Raw genomic sequence first — 22,229 nt, forward strand, 5'->3', positions numbered from 1 at the left:
TACTAAAATACTTTGTATCACAAAGTCATTGCTTTGCAAGCTGTGATAACCTTTTTTTTTTTAAACCTTCATGTCCTCTAGAAGAATTATAGGTTAAAACCATAGATAAAACCCCAATAGTGCTATTCCACAGCTTTTTCTGCTTTTACCATGATCTTTAAAGTAAGGATGGTAAATGCTTGAAGGTTGTTATTCAGTACACTTTTTATCTTATGAAGTTGTCACTTTGATGATCCCACAAAAGACTAAAAGAAGTTGATTGCTCAAGAAATAGTATCAGCAGTTAACAAGGAAAACCCTAAGAGAGACATAAATTGGGAATGTGGGGAGGGAGAAGGCAAAGCAGAAAAGAAGTGGGAGGGGAGAGCAGAACATGAGGGAATGGAATGGTTGAGATGTGGGGAGGACAGAGAGTAAGAGCACGGAAAGAGACATCTTGATAGAGGGAGCCATTACAGGGTTAGTGAGAAACCTGGCACCAGGGTAATTCCCAGGATCCCACAAGGATGACCCCAGTTAATATGCTAAGCATCAGTGGAGAGAGTGCCTGAATTCCCTTCCTTTGTAATCAACTTGATGACTACTTGAATTATCATCATAGAACCTTCATCCAGTAACCGATGGAAGCAGATGTAGAGATCCATAGCCAAGCACTTGGCCAAGCTCCCAGAGCCCAGTCAAAGAGAGACAGGAGAGATAACATGAGCATAGGGGTCAAGACCAGTTTGAGGATATCCACAGAAACAGTTGACTTGAGCTAGTAGGAGCTCACTGACTAGACTGACAGCAAGGGAACCTGCATAGGACCAAACTAGGACATCTGAATATGAGTGACAGAAATGTGGGTTGGTCAGTCTGTGGGACCACTGTAGTAGGTAAAGGATTTATCTATAGTGTATGAACTGGCTTTTTTGAGCCCATTCTCTTTAGAGGGATACCTTTCTCAGCCTAGATAGAGTAGGGAGGGCCTGGATTCTGTCTCAAAGTAATATGCCAGATTTGGTGATTTCTCATGGGAAACCTAACCCTCTCTGGGGAATGGAGGGAAGGTAGGTGATAAAAAAAAATTAGCATTAAAATATTTTGTCCAGAAAGGGAAGATATTAAATACAGTGGTAAATATTTTTGGTGTTGCAGAGAACATAGGCAGCTATTCCATTTGCTCAACAGAGAGACATGTTGAAATTATGATAAGCTTCCCTTACTAAACCAGGTAAAAGGTCCAATTTGGTGTACAGGATGGACTTTGATGAATGAACATTGTTCTAACACACAAAGGATAGATTTTGTGACTTTGGACAACGATTGTGATGACATAGAGCTTCACATCCATATCCTAACACACACACACACACACACACACACACACACACACACACACACACACTTCCAGCAATCACTCTTCTATCACATATTCATGGAAGATCCCTTACTTCAACTCAGAGTTCACCAAACACACTGTTCTATCTAACCAGCTTGTCCAAAGGCATTTTTGTCTCAGCCTTCCATGTGCTGGGATTACAGACACCCACATTGCTCACCCAGCATTTTCATAGGTTCTGGAACTCCTCATGTGCAACAAGTACTTTGTTACCTTGCTTTCCCATGGAAGTCTTCCCCTAGCCCTGGGCTACGCAAGCTCTCTGTGTTTCTCTATGCTCACACAGAACTCTGCCAGGGCATCAGTCTCAGTATGATATTTCACACTGGATAAGGAAGTACTTCAGTTCATGTCTCTTCTAAGAATATAATGCATAAATCAGGAAACCTGTCTGAAGTTTGCTGCCTCTGTACCCAACTGTCACTGTGAGTAACATAATTCATGAATGAGAACACTAATGAATGAACATACATCCTGGTCACAAACTGTCTAATTTAAAATTTTATGGTATATGTCTATAATTTAATTTCCTTTCAAACACTGTAGTTTTATATCAATGGCTTCCACTCATGTAAGTCTATATTTTCCTAGAAATATTACACCAATTAACCACTACAAGACATATTTTTGGTTTCTCTACATTGTATTAATAAATTTTTATGTATTCACTTTTTTCTTCCCATAATTATTGCATTATGAACTTTGTGGAGTCAAACAATATTGGCTCCTAATTTGGGGTTCTTTTATATACTAACTTTATGAGCAAAGACTATGCTCCAAATCTTTAATATAACTAGGTCTCACTTTTTAATATGCAAAATTAAGGCAACATATCTCAATAAAATGCTGTAAGATTGTTTCTCTTACATAAAATAGCATGACGAGCTATTACTGGGATCAACAAAGCTGAACACTTCCGCCTAACAATTCTGTGTATCATATCTGGAAGAGGTTTTTAAAACATCTATTTTTAATAACAATAATGCTCAATCAAAAACTACTGTTCAAGAAGTAGTTGATTTGTATTTTCCTAAGCATGATGATTCTACTCTTTACCCTTGAGAAAAATATACAGGGATGAGGACAGATTTAGAATACAAGATAATTCCTTATAGAGTATTAACAGTACAGACTGATACACAGTAGAAATTAAAGAAGAAAATGAAAAGTGGGTAATGAAGTTACTGCTTAGGAAAATTGGGTGTTGTTGGTTCCAAATGTTTGCTATGTAGAGGATTGGAATATAGGTATAAGGAGTGAGCATGCTAAGCAGTGCAACAATGCTATGCTTACTACACGTGGAATTTCATCCAGCCTTTTAAAGAACTAAGGGTAGCAAATTAAACAGTAATTCATTCATTTTACCCATATACAAGATCCTATTACAGATGCTTGAAAAGATAAGCTGTGAACAAATAAACTAGTATTTCTCCACAAAGGCTTATTTGCAAAAGATGTATGGTAAAACAAAAACATTGGAGAAACACAAAGAAAAAGATACTGAGGAGAGGAGATGTTCTGAGTGTAGCTTGGGGAAAGGTTTAACTCTCTTTGGAGTAATTGGGAGATGTGAGTGACATGTGCAGGGTGGCACATACGCAAAGGCAGTAAACAGATATCCCATTTTCTCATTTGCAACTGAAATACACAGAAAAGGAATTTCCAGAGAACAAATATGTAAGAAGGGCAGGATTGTTTTGGATAAGGGAAAAAAAGATGATTATGATTCCAAGACCTGGATTTATGTGCACAGTGAAAAGGATAAGATACATTTCACTAGGAATTAAGCAATCAGATCCTTGTGGGCCCTGGAAGTGTATGGAGTTGAGGCATCAGGGAAAATTTTGTTTTGTCTTGTTACTGACAATGAATTACTACAATATAGACAAAACCAGCAAGGTGGTGGTGTGAAGGATGTCTGAAATAAAGGGTCAGTAAGAAACTGCAGCTGTACATGAGAAAGGAAGCAAGCAGTTCTGTTTTGAAGGACTCATATAGGACACAGAGGAATAATTTGCTAGCAAAAATGAACTTGAGGTAGATGAATCACTGGTTGTGGAGGATGAACTAGAGAATGAGTAGATATAAATGCTAGGTATAGTTATTGGATGATGAGTGGAGGTATCTTTGAATTAAGACAGAGGCTAGGAGTACACTGATGTTAATTTTATTTTGAAATCATTTTAGAATCTTGAAAACACTGCAAGATAATTGCAGGACATTTGTAAGCCGGAGTTGGAGTGGCTGAACAAAATAAATGCTGTACTGGGTTATCCAAATGAGAAATTTGGGAGTCATAATAAGTTTCCTGTACCTCATCCATATCAACTTGTGTTCCCTCAGGCTATATTTCTTCCTGTCCCTCCAAAGGCTCTCCCTTCTCTTTCTGTCTCTGTGGTCTAGTTCACACTATCTTATTTCCCTGGTTCTTCATAACATGTCCCCTTGATCTTCACCTGCAATTTTATTCTAGAGCATATTTTTAAAGCACCAGTCTCATATGGTACAAGGTAGTGAGTGGTGACAAGCTATCATTTATGGAATTGTACTTCACTTATTCCCGGGGCATTCACTAAACCTGTACTATTTTGTTTATACCTCTGTAAGTTCAAGCTTGAGTCTTTGGGAGGTTGTGATTATCCTCATTTAAAGAGGGATGCTGAAGCACAGAAATGCTCAATAAAGCACTCAATGGGAAAAATTGAGTACACAAAGACACTTGACCTAAAACAGACCAACTCGATTTCTCCTGGTTTAAAGGCAGGAGCTACTAACTCACCTACATTTTAAACAAAAGTCCACATAATTCTCCTGGCACACAAAACCTTTCCATCCCTGCTATCATTCATAATGGGAGACTGGTACCATTCCAGAATGCTATGCTATGCTTTCATATGCATAAACCGTGTCCTGGGCCTGCAGTATAGGAAGGGCTCCATGCTTGATGTTCTTATACAGCCTTTGATTTTTATCTCTGTGTCCCATGCTTTGTCATTCTTTACACAGAGTCTAAACCTGTGCTCTTTATAACCTTCCCAAGTCCCTATTGGTAAATAGTGCTTAATACCCTATAAAGTTCCATGCCTGTTTCTTTTCCTACTGGATGTAGCATGTTTAAGTATCTGAGCTCTTTCTCTCTTTTTTAAAGATATTCACATTATCAAGCATACTGCTTGTATAGAATAGGGACTTTATTGTGTTTTATTTTAAGATGGATGGGAGGGAAAAGGAGTCTAAGGGAATAGACTAATCCCCAAACAAAACTCTAACTCATACTGGAGACAGATCATATTTATATGATTATCCTTGGTTCATCAGTTGTTATCTATAGGTACTCACACTCACAGATGTTCATTAATGAGAACATAATGCACGTTTAGTTTTGTGGTTGAAGCACCATTTTGGTGTGCCCTTTTCATTGAATCCTTTTCCTTCTGTGTCATAATATTTGACGGACAATTTTAGAATTGTGTAATGTACATTCTTAGATTGAGATGCACAGTAAAGGGGCTTGGGCTCAGGGAGACCCATAGGCTAGCTCTTTATTGTGTTCTCAGCCTGGGACATGTCTGAGAAGACACTAGGATTCTGGTTTTAAAGGATCTGGGTAAGGCCCTAGCTAAGATGCTCTCTGAGAGTACAGAAAGATTGCAATGGCCACAACAAGAACAGCAGGAGGCTGATGAGGTGCCAGGGGAGCCGAATGCCATGACATCATAATAATTTCCATCACATTTTAGTTTTATTTTATTTCTTTTAGATGCTAACCAGCTTCAACTGTAATGAAGTTTTTGGTTGTTTGTTTTGTTTTATTTTTGTGTTTTGGTTGTTTTTGTTTGTTTGTTTTTTGAGACAGGGTTTTTCTGTGGCTTTGTCATAGAACTAGGTCTTATAGACTAAGCTAGTCTCCTACTTACAGAGATCTACCTGCCTCTGCCTCCTGAGTGCTGTGTTTAAAGCTGTGCACCACCACCGCTAGACTCTGTGATGAAGTTTTTGATCCATGCTTTGTCCTGAGTTTCAGGAGGCATCAAGAGAATTCAAAGAGACAGAAGAGAGGGGGCATTAAAGGATAATGTGGTCCAAGTCTGTTGCTGTATTTGGGTGATGAAATTTAGCCAAAAGTACGTGCAAAATTCAACATTAAACAATTTGTATCTTATCTAGGAGTGCACCTGTAACCAAGCAAGTGAATCTCAGCTATTCAGATCAGCTCAATCTCCACTCAGAGGCCACGAACTGCCAGAATATTATCATAAAAAGCAAATGCTGAGGGGAGCCAATCAGGTTACTTAGTATCCCTTCTTTCACTGTATTTGCAAATTCAGTCTACAATAGAGAGGAATGTCTGAACTAACTGTTCAACTATTCTCAAATATTTTTTAAAACTTTAGATCCAGAGTCTTCCAATGACCTTGAGATTCACAGTGAATGGTGTTACAAGAAAAACAAGTAAGAAATGAAGCTCAAGATGTGGAGTAGACATGAGGTCATGCCCATCAGTTTCCTACAGGAGTTTTTAGAGGAAGCACATTTCCAATTCTACGCACATAAATTGTACTCAAACATAAATGAAAAGTTCACATACATGTTTTGCCTACTGATTGTTAACTAAAGAAAAGAGGATGAGAGAGGAAGAAGCAAATATAGTGAAAACAACTCACACCGAATTAAAATGGAAGTAAAGTGTTCTTAAGCTATAATGTGTCTCTGTAAAAGCCTTTTGATTTATAAACTATGCACTTGGTTATCTGAGTAGGATAGTATATACCCCCACAAGCAATGGGTGGAAATATTTTCACTCTAATAAACAAAGCCCCCACAAGCAATGGACAGTTAAATTTTCACTCTAATGAACAAAATTATAGGTACATGGCAAATATATGTTTTAGCAGGCACACAGGTAGCACTCCATGCAAAGGCTCTGCAACTTATCTTTGTAGAAGACATGACCAGGGATGGTAGTGTCCCTATCATAGTCTTTGACTATTTCGGTCCCTGAGGTGAAGTGATTCATCTTACAATCCTATGAGATAGGAACATGTGTGGCATGGATCTCATGGAGTGCATAGACTGAAAGCATGAGGCACTTGGGTCCTTAAGAACATTTTATTTAATACACAAGAGGTAAACTATTCTTAGGAATTTTGTAAACACACAAACAACTCAGTCTACAATACTAATTTAGGAAGGACAGGTGAGATGATTTAGTGGATAAAGGTACTTGATGACCTGAGTTTTAACACTTAGTCCTCACATGGTGGAAGAAAAGAATCAACTCTCACAAGTCGTTCTTTGGACCTACACATGCAAGCCATGGCACATGCATGCCCCCCCATAAACAAATGTAAAATACTATTTGAGAAGGACTGTTTTTAGTTCTGCTCCATTTTGTATGAAAGTATTTTAAGTGTAGAATTTATTTGCTATTCCTACTCAAACATAATCTTAAAAAAATAAATGTAAGAAAGAAGAAATGAGTAATCAAAAACATACATATTACCATATAATATATCCCAATCCTTGCATTTTCTTAGACATAATATTCAAGTTTATCAAAAACAAACATATTTTTTTAAATTGTACTTACCAGAAATACTGCTATAGATATTCCAACTAGAAAGCCTGCTATCACATCTGACCAATGATTTCGATATTCTGCTACTCTGTTGAGTCCAGTAAGAAAGGCCAAACACATTAATCCCAAGCATAGAACGGGCTTAGCAAGTCTGGTGCCTTTTGCTTTGATAGTGTTGGTAATGTACATCTGAAATAGCAAATAGAACAAGACTTTTGACAAAAGTATTTTCTTGAGATACACATAAAGTACATTATGTATAAATTACAAAAATATGTTTATCAACTATATATGACTGTGTGATTTTAATAATCAACTATAGTTTGTGATTCTTATAATTTAAAAAAGTTGGCTGGCTTCCAACTCCCTATGTAGGGAGAGCTGACCTTGAAGGCTGGGATTATAGATGGGTGTCAACACACCTGAAATGAAATTTTTGATAGGCAGTTGTGAGCAGTGGGATGGTAGTGCCGGAAACCAACTCAGTGAACTTAACTGCTAAGCCATCTCTTTAGTTCTATAGGAACCAATTCTTATACAGCAACATCAGTTATCTATGGACATGAGCACAGTTATTTATTTCATATCCTCCTAGAATTACTTTTAAAATTACAGCTCTCCTACCCTCCATCCCATAAACATTACTAACACACTTTTGTTTCACCTGAATTTACGATAGGTCACTCTCAACATTACTGTTACAAGGGGTAAACTGATTATGCACTGGTGTTTCCATTTGTATGAGTTGTACTTGTTTGAATCAGAATTAAAAGTAGCTAGAAAAATTAAATGGGAATTTCTTCCAAACTAAGATGACTGTGAAGAACGTAGTCCATACAGTGAACACCCAAGGCTGGCCTTCATGTTGTTATCTGAAAGCATGAGATTAAATGGTAATGATGGGAGATGTCATTCTGTAAATATGTCTCTCATACTGGTTAATGAATAAAGCACTGTTGGCCAATAGGAAAGCAAGATAGGTGCAACTAGGAGACAAGGAGGATTCGAGGAAGTAGCAAGTAGGAGTCAGCATGTAGAGATTGGAGAGAGCAGACACCAGCCCCACTCTCTGGTAAAATGAGACCACGTGGAAATACTTAAATTAATAGAAATGGGTTAATATTTAAGACAGAGCTAACCGATAAGAAACTAGTAACCGGCCAACAGCATTATATCTAATACAGAGTCTCTGTGTGTTATTTGGGGATGGTGCTGTGGTGGGTCCAAGCCGGCGGGAAAACTATTCCTGGCATGATAATAAAGAACACATAGTGTCAACTTGTTATGGTGAAGAAAATATAACCAGGTTGTGAACCAGCATGACCAGGAATAATTTGTTTCTTCTCCAAATATCACTTATTCTGTAGTTTTCTTTCTCCTAACTTGAATCACATATCATTCTTTTAACAAACCTGTTGAATTCAAGTGAATGGTGATATCATTCAAGTCAACAAGACAGGAAGTGTGGAAGAGGAAAGTTTGAAAGTACAACTAGATTAATGGTATTTGTGTCAATAAATAACAGGTACTGATAACTCACTCAGAAAAAAATAGATGGATATAATCCATTATATTCTATAATTTTGACTATTACCGTGAGTCTTGCTTATGAGAGTACACTAAAGAGCTGTGTCTAAGCCTATAGTTCATAATGATCATTTTAGAACACTACGATATCCAGTAATTACCTTTTTCTCAAGGCATTGTTTTCAGCTTGTTAGCTGCCAATAGGTGTATGCATGCATAAGCAGTTCAAACAATTCTAGTCTTCCCCATGGCCAAGTTCTAATCCTTTGTAGTTTGTCTCAGGGCTTAATATTCTCATTGAAATATAAAAAGAAAGAAGAGGGATTGTCTCAGTTGGCCAATGACATTTGGAGTAAGGTTTGTAGATTTTTAAACCTTAATATTTCAGTTATAGAGAACAGGGATTCACAGGGAGAGATGAGAAAGGTTAAAGGATGGTGTTGCCCTTCTGAAACAAAACAAGAAAGAACTGTGCCCATAGGAATAACAAGGGCATCAGGCCAGTGGAGCTTTGTAGGGATGCTGTTGATAGGGTAATCCTTCTTCTGAATTTGTACTGTTCACGCAATTTTCTTTAACAAAGACACAAGGATGGCTCATAATTCTTCACCTTTTCATTTCTTCACATCTGGAAAACTCAAAGTGACGTACCCTTATTAGAATAAATGTGCATTAATTGAATGATGTGAATCATGCTAATATTTATCAGATTTGTCATTTAGTAAGCAGTTCCTGTCGAAGGCAATGTTTTCAAGCCAATGTCTCATTAAGTCTTTAAAATAATCCTATAAATTGGATATTATGATTACCTCCATTATATAAATGAAAAAAGCAGATCAAGATAGTTTATTGTAGACCACACAACTTTATTTTGATGGTGAAAATATTGGCAAAGAAGAAATGGGACTATAAACAAAGGACTTTAAACACTTCCTGATCATAGGGCTTCAGCTGGTCTTACCTGTATTCCATTTCCTTCACTGAGTTATTTTTGGGGTGGGGGAGATGGTGAAAAGGTTTAAACAGAACTTCAGAAAATGCAAGACAGCTGGGAGTATACATGAGAGAAAAATGTCACCATAGCATTCTAAGAGTAACAAAATGGCTGGCTCCATTATTAAATATAGAAAATGCAAAAAAAAAAAAAAAAAAAAAAAAAAAAAGGCAAAATCTCTACAGATTCTCTGTGGTTTTGGTAAATGCTTGCCATCAGCCCCCAAGTGCCATCTCAGATACAACTTTACTTAGTCAATTCTGGAGGTCCAGACAAATTATTGGCTTGTGCTGTAGCTGCTTTCAGTTCAATGATGACTCATTTCTTGAATTACACTACCACTACTGACTTAAGAAGACTTACAAGGAGCCCCAAATGTAGCCCATATGTAAACTAAGGAAAATGTGCCTCTATTAGAAGAAATTCAAGTTTGATTTATCTTCTGTTAATTCCAAGGCTAAAGTCCAAAGCTAGAATGGAATGTAAGAATCACAGGATTGCAGAGCTATGAGAATTACAAAAGTTACAAAAATTTTACAAGCCATAAATATAACATTAAAATTGATCATAGCAATGCTTTTATAAAGTACACATGTTGAAGTATAACCACCATGAATATAACAAAAGACAAATTATAGAATGTTTCATTTGAACTTGGCAACTCTGCAGTACTTTATGACAAGAGCCTTTTAAATAGTCTATTTGTGTTTTCCTTGCAGAAAGTCTGTTATAGCTAATCTACAGAAGGGAAAATCATAGCATAATGATCTACCAAGGAAGCTAGATAGAGGACAGAAATTGATTATTTATGCTTTCTTGGTTTCTAATTCACTTATGAAATCATCTAGGTTAACCAGCTGTCAAAATGTAGCTAAAACAAACACAAACAGAAGGTGGATGTGATTTGAGCCAAATGATGCTCCCTCCATCCTCACGGGTCTGCGGATGCTAACTAGTTCACAGCTAACTCATTTAGCTGTATTGTCCATCCTTATTTACCCATTCCATGCAAGAAGATGCAGGAAGCCAAAGCTTATCATTTCATTCCTGTTAATATCCCACTACACATTCTTTAGTGTTTCTTTTTGCGTATATAAATATATACAGTAATACACAAACAGAGGGTTTTGCTAACCAGTTCACATTTACTAAAGTGTAGTTACAATGCCCCATTATTCTGTATTGTAGGTTTTCTCATTTGTTACAATAAACACCAATCAATTAGTCAAATCACAAATTATACTGCTATACTGTTATAGCCAATATATTTAAGTTTTTAAGCACCTACTGTGTGCATAAGGCTGTGCTAAATTTCTCCAAGGGGGAAACATCCAATGCTTGGTCCTGAAGGATAAGCACGAGTGTCTAAGCCAAGAGAATCTGAAGCTATTGGAGGAGCTAGCCTAGATGTAACCCGGGTTATCCATCCATGTTCTCTCTGAAATTGTTGCAGGAGTTAGCATAGTTACAACCTGAGTAATCCAGCCATGTGCTCTTGTAGAGCCATGCTCATCTTCTCAGAACTCTTGCTATGGTGGTTGGCTCTTATTTATCTTATTTGTTTCTGATACTATAAGGAAGACATAGAAATGAAGCCTGGTCCTTCACTGTGAACTCTGTGCTTGGTACTTGGCTTGACTTGCAAGGAGCTCTTATTAAAACTAGATTTAATAAAGAGAAGATTGAGTGGGACATAGATAAAAGAGAGAGTGCAGAGACTTTTGACATTTGTTCCTTTGTAGAATAATGTATACACTGCCCTCCTCTCCATTATAATATTCTATTACAATGAAACATTTCTCCAGTCACTGCTATAGCTGAAAAGCATTAAAAGGCTTTTTTGCATAGTAGGCATTCAAAACATACTATATGAAGGGAGCATGAAAGGAATAGATGGAGAAAGGGGGACTTTTGAACTTGTATTACCTGAAAGCATATCAGATAATATAAGATCAAAAGTCCCCCTTTCTCCATCTATATGTTTACTAACTGGCTGTCTTTCTCCTTTTACTGTCTTATTTTTCCAGGAGCAAGGTCTGCAGTGGGGTAGTCACTTGTGAAAAAGAGGAGTATGAGTCCCAAAAGAACATCTGTGAATCTCCAGTTCCTTGCTATTTCTTGCAAATGTGTTCCCAAACACATGAGTCTGAAAACAGATGATGTTCTCTCATTGTAGCCAGAGAAAATGACTTAGTGAAGCCATGGATGGAAGGAACACAGATATATTCTGATAAAGCTAGGAAGGCAAGAGATTGATTTGCCACTACAATGACTTCAAGGTTGGCCACCAGATGACAAGTTCCCTTTTGCCCCCTTTGACATTGCGATTAAAGTATCCAAATTGGAACCAGAACAAATGTGTTGGAGTCCCAACTCTGACACTTGCATAAGGCAAGTTATGATGGTTTGAACAATAATGGTACCTATACACTCATATATTTGAATATTGAGTACCCAGTTAGTGGAACTGTTGTAGAAATATTAGGAGGTGTAGTCTTGTTAGAGGAAGTGTGTCACTGGGGTTGAATGATTGAGGTTTCCCAAGCCAATGTCGTTCCCAGTTTTGTCTCTCTTCCTTATGCTTGTGCATCAAGATGTAAATTCCTAGCTGTTGTTCCAGCACTATGCCTGCCTGTCTGTTACCATGCTTCCAGCCATGACAGTTATAGACTGTAAGTCACGAATAAACTCTTTCTTCTATAAGTTGCCTTGATTATGATGTCTTATCACACAGACAGAAAAGTAACAAGACACATGTCAAAGCATGTCTATTTAACAAAAAACAAGTGGAAATTAAGGTATTGCCCCAAAGTGTGATAAGGTTTAAATACAATAGCATAGTTAAAGTTCATAACACAGATTTGGTAAGTAGTAGAGCCTAAGTATCTGTAGGGTTTATGTTGGAGCAAGAACAGGAAACATACAATCATGACCATGATTCTGGAACAGTGCCTGCTGAATTTTGATCCTTGGGCTTAAGACAGCATATGACCAAGTACTCAGGGAACTCCTCTGTCTTCATGTTTCATTCACTTTTTCATCACGCTGCTTCATTCTTTTCTCTCTTCCTTTTAGATCCTGAAGTCACTCTACTTGTTCTCTTGGAAATGGTTATCATGTACCCTCTTCCCATGACTTCTTCTTTGCAAATGATAAAATAGCTTCTGGCAGGTTCCACAGAAACCTGAACATTTCAAAGTTATGTAACAACTACAAGTCATTTTCCCCAAAACGAAGCACTCAAACTAAGATCATCAGTGAGCATGCAGCCACGACTGGCAGCCTCATGGTAGAGTAGATAATCTAGAGAGATACTTCTATCCTCATCAGACTATGAAAAACAGACTCTAGAGAATTTTTTTTAAATTCCCCAGGATCCCATACCACACAAAACAAAAAGGCTAGAGCCACAACCCTAGCCAGAGGAAAAATTTAACCTCTCAGGAAGAAATTTCACACAGTTCTGACAGTTTGCCTCAGTCAAATTATCCTGCGTATTAGTTACTTTTATATTATTGTAGTAAAACACCATAGTCAAGGTAATTTATAGAAGGGTGGGATCTTTGACTTACAATTACAACTGTCATCTTCTGAGTCTTTCTTAACTTCTTAGAAGGGGCTGAAACCCATTCAAGTTTCTTTTCTTCTGCGCTACTGGAATTTTTGAAAGTAACACTCAGCCTTGTAGAAACCACCTTGAACTTTTGTCCTGTCATTTACCACACCAACTCTTCCCTAGTCTTCAGTTAGCTAAAGGGAGTCCCTCAAATGACAAATATCCAAGATAGAATGCTGCTTGCAAAGTGGCACAGCAACTTTAATGCAAACAAAATCAGGTGTTCATTCAAGCTCATGTTTGAGTCCTGGAAACCTTATTATTGTTAGACTTTCACTTATTATTATTATCTGCATTTATAAATTTTCCCAAATAGTAATGTAAAGGCATCTCAGAATATCTGTATGGGAATATTGTAATGGTGGAAAACCAAGGATATTGCAAGGCAGGTTTGTATTCTAGGAACCAGCACCTCAGGCCTGTGATGGAAGTGAAAGTAATGATCCAAGAAGCAGTGATATGTTAAAGTGTTGGAACTCAGAAGATGAGTCCTATGTCAGGGATTTTTTCCACATATACTAAAAGTAAAGTATATTATGAAGCCTCAGAAACAAAATCTCTTGTTTATTCTGCCTTCTGGTGTCTTGTCCCCTCTTTTTTCTTTTTCTCATTTTTTTACCTGAAGGAAGCTATAGAAACCAAAATTCCATTCCTATTTCCCAAGATGGAACCCAGAACTAGAGAGTCATAACCCATGTACTGGGATTCACTTGGTTCATATAAACCCACAAACAATGAGCATCTTTCTGTCTTCACCATGTCTTTTATCCCCAGGTTCCTAATCTGAGAAACCTATCATCCCTTGCTATGGTATTTCCTTTGAGTACCTTTTCTAATTACACAAGTCCTTATACATAGAAAATGTTCCCTGGTAGGGGAAAGAGAGAAAGACTCTGTGAAGCTATGATTTTGTCTTTGAATAGCAGAAGGAACACATATAATCCATATTCCAATAGAAAAATTAAGGAGTACCTCCCATCACCCACCTACAGCCTTGCTACCTCTGGTTTTCATGGCAACTATCTTATGGGTTACTTATCTTCCTGTATCAGGGACATATTAGGATAAACGTTCTGCCAATTTGATCCAAAAAAAAAAAAAAAGTATAAGTCCCTCTATTTTCTCATATACAAGGATAACTTTCTTCTGGGATGTGGTCTAATTTATGCATAAGACAATGCACCCCCATTCCTTACCCTAAAGTGAGCAGTTCCCTCTCTTCCATACACTAATTATGCTCTGCATTCATCCTCTCTCCTACTGGTTTAAGTAAAATCCTTAGATCCCTCATTATTGCTTCAGATATGCCCAATTTAGATTTCAGACTTAAAAATTCTTGTTCTCTGTGCAGACAAGGCCTAATTCAACCACGCACTAAGCACAAACTTCTTTATCTGGTTGCCACTGAATTCTCTTTTAAGCCCTGCCCTTCACTGAGGTGCTGAATCCAATACTGAATCCATAGAAACTTCAGCTAATGATTCCTTCTTCAACTGTGGCTCATGTAACTATGGCACCAAATCTTTTCTTCCATTTTATTTTAATTAAATTAAGTCTAATTGAATTAAACTCTCTTAAAGCTATTGCTTGATTGGGTTATCAGGCAATTTTTAAGAATGTTTGGAACTAATTGGGTATGGAAGCTTACATTTTACACTCTAGATTCTATGAAATCTAAATGTGGGTCAAATATTTCACATGAAGTCTCAATATCTGAATTAAGATGTCAGCTATGTGGTGGATTTAAAAAAACTAAAAAACTGGGGCATAAATAAACACCTATTTCAATTTATATTGATATATGCTGAATGATATTTTCAAATATTATTCAAATGTTTTTATAATTATCACAGTTTTTGTTTATTTGAGACTATTAGAAAACTTAAAAGTCATAGCTCATTTTATATTTTTATGTACATGTGTTATATGTTTATATAGTGTATGCAAGTATGGGAAAGTAACTCAGGTGTCTTCTTCAATAGCTCTCCTCCATGGCTTTTGAGACACAGATAAACCTGGAACTCACCTATTAGGTTAGGCTGGCTGGATAGCCAGACACAGCATCCTCCCATCCCCACATCCCAGCAATGGGATTACAGATATGTAGGTTTTTATTTTTGCCTAGGTGCTGAGACTTGAACTCTGGTCCTGATAATGTAAAATAGGCACTCAAATATCAACTGAAATATCATCTCAACTCCTTGTTTTAAATTTCTATTAGACAGTACTGACCTATAAAAACATCCTAATTCTGGGGGGGGGGTGAAATTTGAATTCTCCTAGATTCCATCTATTCATCAGTTACTGTTACTGTACATTTTATATTTCTTGCATTCACTGGTACTAACTACTTACTAAATCTGAAGCCAGTCTTCATATCTCCTTTGCTTTGTCAGACAACAATTCTATGTATCTTGTATAATACTAATATGTGAACTTTTCAAATGGCACACACTCTGCTAAAATGATATTGTAGAATTATTTGAATACTTTAACAACTCACATAACCTATTTTTCATATTCCTATTATCTTAACAGCTTTTAAAGGTTTTACTTCATTAAAGTTAATGAACTATTCCATATTTTATGAGTTTAGTAATCTAGGAAAATCCAATCTACCTCCAATTAGCTCCTTAACCTTAGACAAATTATTAACCTTCTCTGAGCTTTGCTGTATCATTGATCGGAGAAAATGGCAATGCTGTTTGTAGGGTTTAGCAGTTACCACATAAGTAGGGTTTCTGTTATATTCATGGACACATGAAAACTTTTATTTACTTGGTGACTAGAATAAAGGGTAAAAATGATATAGTAATACTAAAATTACACAGGAGAAATAACAAATTTAATTATATAATGGGCAGCCAAGGTGGTTCAATAGTAAAGGCATTTGCCATCAAGCCTGATAATCTGAATTTGGTCCCTGGAACCCACGCGATAGAAGGAGAAAACTCCCACTTGGAGTCCATGGGACATGAGTTTGTGCACACTTATAAAATCAATAAATACATGTAATTTTTAATTGCTCAATTTACAGGCATGTGTGGGCAAATGTTTTTATAATATTTGAGAAATCAGATGTTAGCATCCTTTTTTCTTTAATAGCTTCAATGGACATCTAACAAAGATTACATCATCTGAAATACAGGATTTACCCTGTCATTGATGTCCTTGAATGGGTAACATTAGAGATTCTCAAATGTGAAGTAAGTAACAAGCACCTCAGTGTTCAGGACCAGCTGGTACATGGAGTTTCAATTAGAATATGCTCAGTAACTCAGCTGCCCCTGGCACAATAGGTGATTGATGGCCTGGCTGTGAACAACAGCCCCTTCATCATTGCCTCAGTCACCTTATCCCTGAAGTGCAGCAATGGCTGATTTCACATGGAGACCATTAGTCTCTTGTGTGCTCTCCAATAAATGTATTGCACCCCTAGCCCTCCATCCATCAGATGGAACAACAAAAACACTTTTAAAATACCATTTTCATCTTTGAAATCAATATCACTAATGCTCCCCTTACATGCATTTGCTTTCCATTCACCAAACAAAAAGCTAGGTAAATTTTGCATAAGTACAGCCTGCTATATTTCTGTTTCTTTAGGGGGCTACTAGCAAACAAAATATATTTGATTGCTGTGGTTTAAATAACTGTGTCATTTCCAAGATTTAGAAGTATATCACTGGGAGAAGGGGAATTAAACTGGCATGAAAATGGCTAATTTGAAATTTTTAAATCCTACAAAGAAATGCACAGTACAGTGTTAGGAAATTCTGAGGGATTTATTTTTTCTTAGCTTACAGGAAAACGAAGAAAGTACCTCCCTCCCCCCAAAAAAGCTGTTAAAGATTCCTATAAAATTTCATTTGAAAGTTAAAGACAAAGCTAGTAAATGTATATTTCAAATGTCTCTAACCTACAGTTAAAGTTTCTCTTACAGTGATATCTTTATAAGCTTGTTGTGTTAAGGAAAGAAATGATAATCATTAGCAATGTGATGTTCTATTTATATGGTATTTTGTTTTGGCATATATATGTGTATGTAGTATGTGTAGATGTTTGTTTCTCTCTCTCTATGTGGTGTGTGTGTGTGTGTGTGTGTGTGTGTGTGTGTGTGTGTGTGTGTGTGCATGCAGGCATATAATCATGTGGAGACCAATGGTCAGTATCAGATGGCTTTCTTGACCATGTTCCATACTTTGAAATACTGTCTCTCACTGAGTTGGCAGCTCACTGATGGAGTAGTAGGTCTATTCAATGAATTCTAGGGATCTGCTTGTGTTTGCTCAGTGCTGGGCTTATGCTTTTGTGGCTTGCATTTTACCCACAGAATCGTCTCTGTAACTTCCAATATAAATGATCTTTGAATGAACTGCTTATATTATATAAGCAGAAAATTATATTTACAACTTTACTTTAAATTTTGAGATATTGTTTCAAATTTTAAAATGATAAAGAAAGACATAAATAATATCTTGGAAGGACAAATATTCTATTGAAATAAGAAAAAGTGCATGTCATGAAGCACAAGTGTACAGTCACTGCCAGTGTAAACTGTGGTGAACAAATAGTATTGAGGCGTGCAATCAGCCACAAAATATCAATTCCACACTCATTTTAAATGTCATGATCAATGTTGCAGGTTACCATTTCAAAGGATGTCTTAAAAGTTGAGAGCATGCTTATTTCTAACCTAATTCATAACCCCACTGGGGACTAAGCCAGGAGGAAAGTGTGATGGTGAATATTGTTTGTCAACTTGGTAGGATAGCATGATGGATGACACAGATCCATGCGCCAAGGTCCCCCACTGAGTGGAAGAGAAAAGCCAGGCAAACACCAGCGCTCACAGCTGCCTGACATGATACAACAGAAGCAACCTTGTGCTCCAAATGTCATTTGTTTCCTGCTATGAGGACTGTACCCAAAAATTCTGAGCCAAAACAAGCCCTGCCTTCCTTCTCTAAGTCCCCTTTGTCAGATCTTAGGTCACAGCAATAAGAAAACAAAGGCAAATAATTTGTTTTTAATTTTTATTTAGAGTCTCAACAGGCCCTACATTCCCATCTCTCATGATATCATATTTCCTTCCCCAGACCTGAACTGGTTTCCTATTCACTTCTGTCTCAGGAAGGAAGGTGGGAATGGGAAACTCCTGTAACTGCTTCTTTCTACTCACCAGTTTCCATTAACAGTCTCTAGAGGGATTTAGAACAGATTACCAAAGGGGTCAAAAGACACTTCTGCATCTTTACCTTTGACACCACACCCCCAGCCAAGCTCTAGTTATTGGGGACAAAGGATCATTTGGTCCTCATTGTACTATCCTGAATTTTGTTCCCAGTCATTACAAGTTATTCATTTATACTCACATCCCATATCTTGTTGTTACTATCAGCTTAGAAAGCTAGAAGCATCCTTTCCTTTTAGGACCCATGCTTAGTGCAGTGCTTGATTTAGCAACTAGCTAAAATCATGAAGAATCATTTTAAATGTACTGAAGTTGAATTATGGATCTAACTGCTTTTCATGCACACTATCCAGTAATGCAAACAACCCCTTGTGGTTGGTACCTAACTGGAAGGCAGGTAGAACACAGAAATGTTAAGTCACTCATCCAAGGACTTAACGCTAGGGAGGAATAGAACATGCCCTCAAACTCAGGCTGCTACAGAAGAAATGAGGACTTCAGTGCAGTCTTATGAATGGTGTGACCCTTGAGGAATGTTCAAGTGGAAGGAGCAACAGCTCCAAAAAGAAAATAGCTCTGAGAGACAGAATGGGCTTGGTAGTGGGGCTGAGTTTAGAAAGGAAAGTCAGGAAATGAGTCCAGAAGGCCAACAGGTCCCTTCTGTCAAGTCCAGGAGTTTAGATTTTCATTTAAAAACAAAATGAGACACTACTAAAGTGGTGTGAGAAAATGGCAAGGATGCATTTAATTTAATAAAATTTCAGATTTAATTGATAAATTTTGTGTCTACATTTATGGGCTAGGGAGGCTAGCCCATAAATGTAGACACATCAAAATATGCTATTTTGATTCATGCAGAAATAAATTAAGGTTAATTATCACATCAATCACTCTGTCCTTTTTATCTTTCTTGTGTAGGGGGAGGGCTATGGTTTGCAGAGGACAAAGTGCTCTACTATCGAGCTCTATTCTCCAGTCTTTTTTCCATTTTTCATTTTAATTTGTCTTGGCTGCCTTTAAACTCACTCTGTTGCTCATTGGAGATAGGAACTTGTGATCTGCCCAACAGCACCTGTTCACAACCAAGCAGCTAGGGTCATAGGACTGTGCTAAAGGACCTGTAGAACACTTGAAATTCAAAATTACCAATTTGGCTGAAGAGATTTCAAGTGTTGGGTTGTCACACCCAGGCTGTGATTATGAACAGAATATTTAGAACCTTGAGTTGATGTAATTTTTTTTAATGTTTAAATAGGATGTGTGCTTATGCACACCCTGAAGTGTGACTCAGGTGAAGATCATTAGTAAAAACGAGGAAGGGGTAAGAACTACCATTCCTACTTCTGTTCTAGCACAAGTTCTGTAGAGTGATGCTAACAGGCATATTAACTAGTCTGAAAATCTCTAACTCATCCAGATTGATACTTATGCTCAGTTACACTAAGAATCAAAACATTTGATGTCCCTACTCATGCATTCCAGGATAATCCTAATAAAGCTACTAATAATACAAATACATAATGGGTTGTTGAAATAAGCATTTGCAGATTGAGCTAGTTGCAAAAAATGGTTGTCTCAGGATAATAATTTCAAATAACTGAGTGAAAACAACACTCTGTTCCTCTAGGTCAGAGAGATGTTTGTTCTGTCCTTTACTGTAGTTTCAGTCCTTTGCACAAGGTTGGGAACACAGGAAGCACAGAAAATCACCAAAATTCAAATTCAATAAATACTTGAAAAAGCTGTTGCCAAATTGGCATCTTGCTGAGTTTTCATGAAAAGTAAAGAAATAGAGACAGAATTAATTAAATCCATCCTTCTCACTTGCCTACATTCCCTCCATCACTCTTCTATTCCATCTCTCTCTCTTTTCTTATCCTTTTCCCTCCTCCTTCTCTGCATCCTCTTCCTTTCCCTTATCTTCTCTTCCCTTGCTTCTTCTTATGGGATATTCCTCTGTCCTGGACAATGGGCTTGAGCTAGGAATATGGAGATAGCAATGTCTGTCTTGCTGATCCAAAGAAGCTATTAGTCTAAGAAAAAAAGAGAAATGTACATAAGCAGATTTATTACTAGGCAGACACAGTGGCTAGCAAGCAGCCTGGGCTATGTAGCAAGGCCCTGTTTCAAAATCAAACATTAAAAAATTAATCACTAGGAATAATTGAAGAATATGTCTTAGAGCATAAATGATAAAGAGGATTTGCAGAAAATAAAAGTCACAGAGATCAATAGCATTTTCTAAGCCCTATGCTTAAATATAACACCTGTCCTTACTAAGAGGGGGGAGAAAGGGAGAAGGGGAAGGAAGTAGAAGGATTGAAGAGAGAGGGAAGGAGAAGCTCACTGGAGCAACTAGCAATTCAGAGGAGGGAGAGCTAAAAACACCTTCTCCTGTGGGTTCTCTTAACAAGAAGTTGAAGGATGAGGGTATAGGAGCGGGGGGGGGGGGGGGTTAAGATTTAAGATAGAGGAAATACCTCTGTAGAAAGAGACTCTTAAAGAGACAGTTACAAATTAATTTACCTTAAGGGCAAGTCAGGTAATATAAATGAGCCCAGCAATTCAAATGAATAAACAGTCAACAGCAAAATCACAGAGCTCTGCCTAAGGGGCTCCAGCACCATACTGAGGAAATAACTAATGATGGCTGAGGCCAAGGAGACCAGCCCCTCCTAGTGGGCAAAGCTATTTTTAGTCACTAGTCAGCACCATGAGGGAACAGACATCAGGGTTTCCATGTCACTCACATCTCAAAAAAGTAAGCTGATATGCAAGTTTTGATACATATGCATTCATTTTTAAGGTGTCTTAATAAGTACAATTTAAAAGTCTGTTATATACTAAAAAAAAAAATCTGCTAGTTGGGTTTGTCAGGCACCATGAATTCATCTCCTAAAGTGCTAAGAGCAGGGGAAACGGCCTGAAGAGCTCATGATAAATAATTCCATACCATCTGATACATTCTGGAATGAGTTCAGTCTCTCAGGAGGATGTATAGGTGCTCCTGATGTCCTTGTGTTGTTTCTCTAGCCTTACTTCCGAACTCCTTCCCAGAATCTATGCTCTTACCATGCTGAATTGCTCACAGTTCACACCAAGACACCCACAAACTACCATTCTCTCTCGTTTCATTTCATCTCCTCACCTCTTCGATCAATTGATAGTGTCTACTTGAAGCAACTTGATCAAATCTTAATGCCTGGAACCTGTAAATAACTCCTCATTTGGATAAAGCATCTTTGCATATGAAATCAAGGACTTCGGGATAATAGCAACCTGGATTTTTGCTGGGCCCTATATCTCAGAGGGATTGTGTTTGAAAGAAAAGAATACATAGAAGGAACAAACACGGGGAGAAAGCTCCAGTAGGTGGGGCTGTGTGGAAATGAGTGAGAATTAGGCTAGGAAAGTATATCCCAGTTATTCTATTTGGTAGCATTGGGTGTCCGCTCCCACCTCCCATGAGTCCCCAAGTGTTGATCTCCCTCAGATCAAAGCTAAGGTCTCTTGTCTGTGATGTCTCTAACCTCTTACATGCTCATTGTTTTAAAAAATGATTAATAAATAAATGATTCAATGGGAGTTTCCAAGAATTCAAAGTTATTCACTTTGTACTTCTGATTTTATTCATTGATAGATGTGTGCACACATGTGCATACATGTGTGAGTGGATGGGTGCTCATATACTATAAGCAACTTTTAGTTGTTTCATTCCTGTGCCATGTGAGTTCCACGGGTTGAACTGAGGTCACCAGTCTTGACAGGAAGTACTTTTACCTATTGAACCATCTCACCAGCGCTAGTTTTATGATCTACCGTATTCAAATACAAGGCATAACCACTGTAAATTGACATCAAAACAGAAATTTCTATTCAGTCATTAAGATGACTAATGACAGTGAAAATGATTAAAAGGGGAGATCAACATCTTTGACT

General features: G+C 37.4%; 1 protein-coding gene across 4 annotated transcripts in view; it reads right to left on the reverse strand.

The window, feature by feature from the left end:
* The window catches only part of Plppr5 (phospholipid phosphatase related 5), a 173,321-nt gene that overhangs the window by 21,800 nt on the left and 129,292 nt on the right, over positions 1–22,229 (reverse strand). For 3 of the 4 annotated variants that reach the window (XM_051185602.1, XM_051185601.1, XM_051185603.1), the window contains one exon: positions 6,972–7,148. The exons of the other annotated variant lie outside the window; for it this stretch is intronic. In XM_051185602.1, coding sequence (XP_051041559.1) covers positions 6,972–7,148 — 177 coding nt within the window. The remainder of the gene's footprint in view (positions 1–6,971; positions 7,149–22,229) is intronic. 4 annotated transcript variants of the gene reach the window in all.

The sequence above is a fragment of the Phodopus roborovskii genome, unplaced genomic scaffold (genome assembly GCF_943737965.1).
Source record: "Phodopus roborovskii unplaced genomic scaffold, PHOROB, whole genome shotgun sequence".
Lineage (NCBI taxonomy): Eukaryota > Metazoa > Chordata > Mammalia > Rodentia > Cricetidae > Phodopus > Phodopus roborovskii.